The 6,335-nt window shown below is 62.6% G+C and overlaps 1 protein-coding gene across 1 annotated transcript in view; it reads left to right on the top strand.

The window, feature by feature from the left end:
• The window catches only part of KCNH2 (potassium voltage-gated channel subfamily H member 2), a 27,468-nt gene that overhangs the window by 18,689 nt on the left and 2,444 nt on the right, over positions 1-6,335 (top strand). The window contains exons 7-16 of the mRNA XM_010724540.2: positions 660-1,085; positions 2,106-2,493; positions 2,978-3,177; positions 3,251-3,503; positions 3,582-3,775; positions 3,969-4,068; positions 4,142-4,420; positions 5,014-5,200; positions 5,348-5,522; positions 6,289-6,331. Of these exons, the coding sequence (XP_010722842.2) occupies positions 660-1,085; positions 2,106-2,493; positions 2,978-3,177; positions 3,251-3,503; positions 3,582-3,775; positions 3,969-4,068; positions 4,142-4,420; positions 5,014-5,200; positions 5,348-5,522; positions 6,289-6,331 (2,245 nt within the window). The remainder of the gene's footprint in view (positions 1-659; positions 1,086-2,105; positions 2,494-2,977; positions 3,178-3,250; positions 3,504-3,581; positions 3,776-3,968; positions 4,069-4,141; positions 4,421-5,013; positions 5,201-5,347; positions 5,523-6,288; positions 6,332-6,335) is intronic.

Here is a 6,335-nt window from a genome sequence, read left to right as displayed (position 1 = left end):
GGCTGTGCGGGCCTGGGGGGGTACGGGGAGTGCAAGAGGTCGGGGGGTCAGAGAGGTGCTGGCACAGCTCAGGGTTTGCCCCGCCCCCCACCGCGCGCAGATGCCCCGCGGGATGCGATTGTAAGCGTCCCCCACCCCCATTTCCATGGAGCCCGACCGGCAGCACCGGGGGTGGTGCTGAGGAAGGGGGGCGAGGGGGGGGCTTTCAGCAGGCAGGGACGTACCAAGGTGAGGGCTCCCCTCCTTTCCCCTGCACCCCAATGCACTCCATTGCACCCAATGCATCTTTCCGCACCCAGCTGCGCCTCACTGCTTTCCACTGAGCTTCCCTGCACACCAGCCACGCAATTGCACTCCGCTGCACCTCTCTGTGCCCCACTGCATGCTATTGCTCTCAGCATGCATCCCGTTGCATCCCATTGCATCCCACTGCATCCCATTGCACCCCATTACATCCCATTGCATCCCATTGCATCCCATTACATCCCATTGCATCCCATTACATCCGGCTGCATCCCACTGCATCCAGCTGCATCCCGTTGCATCCTGTTACATCCCACCGCATCCCACCACACTGGGGAGGGGGCCCCAACCAGGACAGCCTGTGGGTTGGGGTTCTGCCTCACGGGATGGGCGCTGAGCCGCTGCCACCCGGCCAGGTGCTGTCCCTGGGTGCCGACGTCCTCCCCGAGTACAAGCTGCAGGCGCCGCGCATCCACAAATGGACCATCCTGCACTACAGCCCCTTCAAGGCGGTGTGGGACTGGCTCATCCTGCTGCTGGTCATCTACACCGCCATCTTCACGCCCTACTCGGCCGCCTTCCTGCTCAACGACCAGGAGGAGGCCCAGCGGCACAACTGTGGCTACTCCTGCAGCCCCCTCAACGTGGTGGACCTCATCGTGGACATCATGTTCATCATCGACATCCTCATCAACTTCCGCACCACCTACGTCAACTCCAACGAGGAGGTGGTGAGCCACCCCGCCAAGATCGCCATCCACTACTTCAAGGGCTGGTTCCTTATCGACATGGTGGCTGCCATCCCCTTCGATCTGCTCATCTTTGGCTCCGGCTCTGAGGAGGTGTGGGGATGGGGATGCGTTCGGTGGGGATGAGGAGGGGTTGGGGACAGAGCTGGGTTGGGGGTGGCGGAGGGTTGAGTTGGGGGCAGGGTTGGGTTGGACTGGTGTTGGGTTGGGTTGGGTTGGGTTGAGTTGGTGATGAGGTTGAGTTGACTAGGGAATGGGGTTGGGTTGGGGATGGCATTGAGTTGAGTTGGGGACAGGGTTGGGTTGGACTGGTTTGGGGATGGGGTTGGATTGGGTTGGGTTGGGTTGAGTTGGTGATGGTGTTGGGTTGAGTTGAGTACGGGATGCGGTTGAGTTGGGGTTGGGGTTGGGATTGGGTTGGGCTGGATTGGTGATAGTGTTGTGTTGAGTTGAGTTGAGCTGGAGATGGGTTTGATTGGGGGATAGAGTTAGGTTGGATTGAGCTGAGCTAGAGACAAAGTTGGGTTGGGGATGGAATTGGGTTGAGTTGGGGCAGGGTTGGGACAGGGTTGGATTGGGCTGAGTTGGAAATGGGAATGGATTAGGTGGAGTGAGTTTGGAATGGGGTTGAACTGGGGACAGGGTTGGGTTGAGTTGAGGTGGGGACGAGGCTGGGTTGAGATGATGTTTGTTGATTTGGAGATGGGGTTGGATTGGGCTGAGTTTGGGATGGGGTTGGGTTGGGGTTGTGTTGGGTTGGAGGCAAGATTGGATTGGGCTGAGTTTGGAATGGGATTGTGTTGAGTTGAGCTGGGGATGAGGTTGAGTTGGGGAAAGGCTTGAGGTGGGGACAGAGTTGGGGATGAGTTTGAGTTGAGTTGAGTTGAATTGGGGACAGAGTTGAGTTGGGGATGGGTTGGGATGAGTTGAGTTGAGGAGGGTGTTGGGTTGGGTTGAGTTGGGGTTGGGTTGGATTTGGGATGGGATCAGGGTTCAGTTGGTTTGGACTGGCGACACTCAGAGAGCCCAGATTCTCTGTGCCCGGAGAGCAGCTGGGACCTAGGGCTCTGGCCTCCCGTGGGGGTCCCGCAGCACTCGGTGCCCCCCCCACAGACCACCACACTGATCGGGCTGCTGAAGACGGCGCGGCTGCTCCGCCTGGTGCGGGTGGCCCGCAAATTGGACCGGTACTCTGAGTACGGGGCAGCCGTGCTCTTCCTGCTGATGTGCACCTTCGCGCTGATCGCGCACTGGCTGGCCTGCATCTGGTACGCCATCGGCAACGTGGAGGGGCAGCGCATCGGCTGGCTGCACTCGCTGGGCGACCAAATCGGCAAGCCTCTGAACGACAGCAACCCCCTGTACGGCCCCACCATCAAGGACAAGTACGTCACGGCGCTCTACTTCACCTTCAGCAGCCTGACCAGCGTCGGCTTCGGCAACGTCTCGCCCAACACCAACTCGGAGAAGATCTTCTCCATCTGTGTCATGCTCATCGGCTGTGAGTGCGGGGGGGGATGCACAGGGGGCAGAACACGTGTGTGTTTCTTTCCTATGAGAGTGGGGAGGTGCTGGAACAGCTGCCCAGAGAGGCTGTGGATCCCCGTCCATCCCTGGAGGTGTTCAAGGCCAGGTTGGATGGGGCCCTGGGCAGCCTGGGCTGCTGTGAGATGTGGAGGTTGGTGGCCCTGCGTTGCTGGGGGGTTGGAGCTTTCCTGATCCTTGAGATCGCTTCCAACCCAAGGCATTCTATGATTCTGTGTGTGGCTGTGCTGCGGATCCTGCGTCTGTCTGTCTGAGCATAGCTGTGAGCGTGCACATGAGTGCTGCCCCCAACCCAACACCATTCCCAACTCAACGTGTGGGCACGTGCAGAACCCGCTGTGTGCGCACACGTGTCCGCATGTGGGTCCCCCTGCGGGGTAGGGTCTGTGGGGCGCCCCTGTCCACCACCCCGTGCCCTCACTGCTCCTCACCCCACTCAGCCCTGATGTACGCCAGCATCTTTGGGAACGTGTCGGCCATCATCCAGCGGCTGTACTCGGGCACGGCGCGCTACCACACGCAGATGCTGCGCGTCCGCGAGTTCATCCGCTTCCACCAGATCCCCAACCCTCTGCGCCAGCGCCTGGAGGAGTATTTCCAGCACGCCTGGTCCTACACCAACGGCATCGACATGAACGCGGTGAGCGCCGCCGGCCCCGCCGCACCCGCTGCCACCCGAGCCACGCCGTGACACCGCGTCCCCCTCCCCGCAGGTGCTGAAGGGCTTCCCCGAGTGCCTGCAGGCCGACATCTGCCTGCACCTGAACCGCAGCCTGCTGCAGAACTGCAAGCCCTTCAAGGGAGCCACCAAGGGCTGCCTGCGTGCCCTGGCCATGAAGTTCAAGACGACGCACGCTCCGCCCGGGGACACGCTGGTGCACGCCGGCGACGTGCTGACTGCGCTCTACTTCATCTCGCGTGGCTCCATCGAGATCCTGCGTGGGGATGTGGTGGTGGCCATCCTGGGTGAGCCCTGGCCCGGGGGGGTGACGTGGCCGCGTGTCCCCGCCGTGGGCTGACCCCGCACCCCAATCCTTCCCCAAGGGAAGAACGACATTTTTGGGGAGCCGCTGAACCTGTACGCACGGCCGGGGAAGTCCAACGCCGACGTGCGTGCACTCACCTACTGCGACCTGCACAAGATCCACCGTGAGGACCTGCTGGAGGTGCTGGACATGTACCCCGAGTTCTCCGACCACTTCTGGTCCAGCCTGGAGATCACCTTCAACCTGCGTGATGTGAGGGAGGGGGCAGCTGCGGGGTGGAGGTGGGAGGGGGCACCACAGGGATGTGGCTGGGATGTGGCTCCGCGGCGCCGATGGGGACGTGGCACTGCCGGATGGTGCCTCGTGCTCCCGTCGCTGTGCCATAGCCCACTCCCCACAGCCGTGGGGGTCCGTAGCCCCACCCCCTCACCATTCCCTCCTGCAGACCAACATGATCCCCGGTTCCCCGGGCAGCGATGAACTGGACAGCAGCTTCAACCGCCTGCGCAAACGCAAGCTCTCCTTCCGCCGCCGCACAGAGAAAGGTGAGGGGTGGGGGCATGCGGGGGGTGTGGGGTCCCCGAGGGGTGCACGACCCCTCTGTGTGTCCCCCCTCAGATGCGGAGGCCGCCGGGGAGCCGCGCGGTGGGCAGAAGGCAGTGCGGCTGAGCAGGGGCTGCCAGGCACCGGGAGCCCCGCGGGGGCCAGCAGAATGGGAGCCATGCCACTGCAGCTCGCCCTCCAGCTCCCCATCCAGCGATGAGGATGAGCACCCAGCACCCGCCCCGGGGGCTGCCGCTCTCTCACCCTTCCGCAGCCCCCGGCCCGGAGGTGAAGCCCCCACAGCCACCGACACTGAGGAGCGCGAGGGCAGTGATATGTGCAACCCCCTCTCAGGTGGGGACGGGGCGTGGGGGGGTTCTCACTTCTCTGCTTCCTGCTCCGCGTGGGCAGAGCATCTCCCAAAGCCCCATCTCCTGCCCTGCACCCTCATTTCTCCCACATGCTCCTGCATCCTTGCTTCGCCTGCATCACCATTCCCCATGCTGCCACATTCCTGCTCCTGCATCCCTCATCACGATTCTACTTCCCCATTGGTTCTGCATTCCCATGCTCCTGCATCTCCCCCGCCATACTTCTGCATCCCCATGTTCCTGCCTTCCTTCTCCTCACCCATGTTCCTGCATCCCCCTGCCATGGTCCTACACCCCCAATTCCTTCTACATCCCCATCCCTCGTGCAGCTCCTGCATCCCCGTACCTCCTCCTTTCTGCATCATCCCCACATCTCATGGTCCTGCATCCCCATTCCTTCTGCATCTCCACCTCTCATACAGCTCCTGCATCCCCCCAGCTTCTCCTTTCTGCATCCCCACATCCTGTGCTCCTGCCTCCCTATTCCTTCTGCATCCCCATTTCCCCCATCCCATCCCTTCCTCCCTCGACACCACCCACACCACACCGATCCTTCCCCCTTCCCTCTCCCCCAAGGAGCCTTCTCGGGGGTCTCCAACATCTTCAGCTTCTGGGGGGAGAGCCGGGGGAGGCAGTACCAGGAACTGCCCCGCTGCACCATCCCTGCACACGCAGCCCTTGGGATCCCAATGCCCTCCATGACTCGCCGGCAGCGCTCCGAGGTGGAGATGCGCCTTGACCTCCTCCAGAAGCAGCTCAATAGGTACCTTAGGGGGTGGTGAGACCCCCAGCAGACCCCCCGATTGCCCCCAAGGGGGCGATCGGGGGGTCTGCCGGGGATCCCACCACCCTATAAGCAGTGCCCTATAGTAGGGAGCCCCCTGCATGCCCCATCACTGTCTGCCTGCAGGTTGGAGACGCGGATGGCGGCGGACATCAGCTCCATCATGCAGCTGCTGCAGCGCCAGGCTGCTCTCGTGCCCCCTGCCTACAGCACGGTGTCATCCCCTCATCAGCCTCCTGGTCCCCCCCCGTGCCCGCTGCAGCCCATCCTCCCCATCACCCCCATCCAGCCGCTCTCTCAGGTGAGCACCCCCAAAGTGTGGGGCAATCCCACAGGTCTGGGGGCGGCTCCTTTCCCTGTGCCCCATTTTCCGGCTCTGTGGCGAGCCAGCACCATTGCAGAGACCCCAAGATTTGGAGTAGCCCCTCTCTTGTGTCCCATCTTTCAGCCCCACACCCTGCTGGAGTCACTCCTGTGCCCCCCAGTGTAGGGTAGCCCTGCTCCTATGCCCCCTGGTGAGCTGGGGTCAGTGCCCAGCCCCTCAGGTCTGGGGCAGCCCTTCTCCTAGGCCCCGTTTTCTTGTTTCCCCATGGTGAGCTGGGGTGACACCTGACCCCCCAAATTTGGGGCAGCTTCTCTCTCCTGTCCCATTTTCCAGCCCCACAGCAAGCTGGGGACACAGCTGAGTAGTTCACATTGGAGGTAACCCTTTTTCTGAACCCCATCTTCCAGCTGTTTGGAAAGCAGGGGGGCCACTGCTAAGCCCCCGAGGTTTGGGGCAGCCCCTGTCCCATGTCCTATTCCCTAACCCTAACCTTCCCCACAGTGAGCTGGAGTGACTCCTTAGCCCCCAGGTTTGGGGTACCCCTTCTGCTATGCCCTATCCTGCAGCCTCACGGTGAGCCGGGACCATTGCTGAGCCCCCCAGGTTTGGGGCAGCCCCTCTCTCATGCCCCATTTTCCAGCCCCACCGCTCTCTCCCATACCCCATAGAGCCCGTACCCGGGGGTCCCACCGCACACCCCATCCCGGTGCCCCGCATCCCCTCACTCCGCTCTCTCCCTCAGGTTCCCAGCTTCCCAGTGCCCCCAGAGCTGCGCGGCGCTGGGGGTCC

The sequence above is a fragment of the Meleagris gallopavo genome, chromosome 29, assembly GCF_000146605.3.
Source record: "Meleagris gallopavo isolate NT-WF06-2002-E0010 breed Aviagen turkey brand Nicholas breeding stock chromosome 29, Turkey_5.1, whole genome shotgun sequence".
NCBI classification, from domain to species: domain Eukaryota; kingdom Metazoa; phylum Chordata; class Aves; order Galliformes; family Phasianidae; genus Meleagris; species Meleagris gallopavo.
Note: the sequence above shows the minus strand (reverse complement) of the source record. Positions and strands in the feature narration are given on the sequence as shown.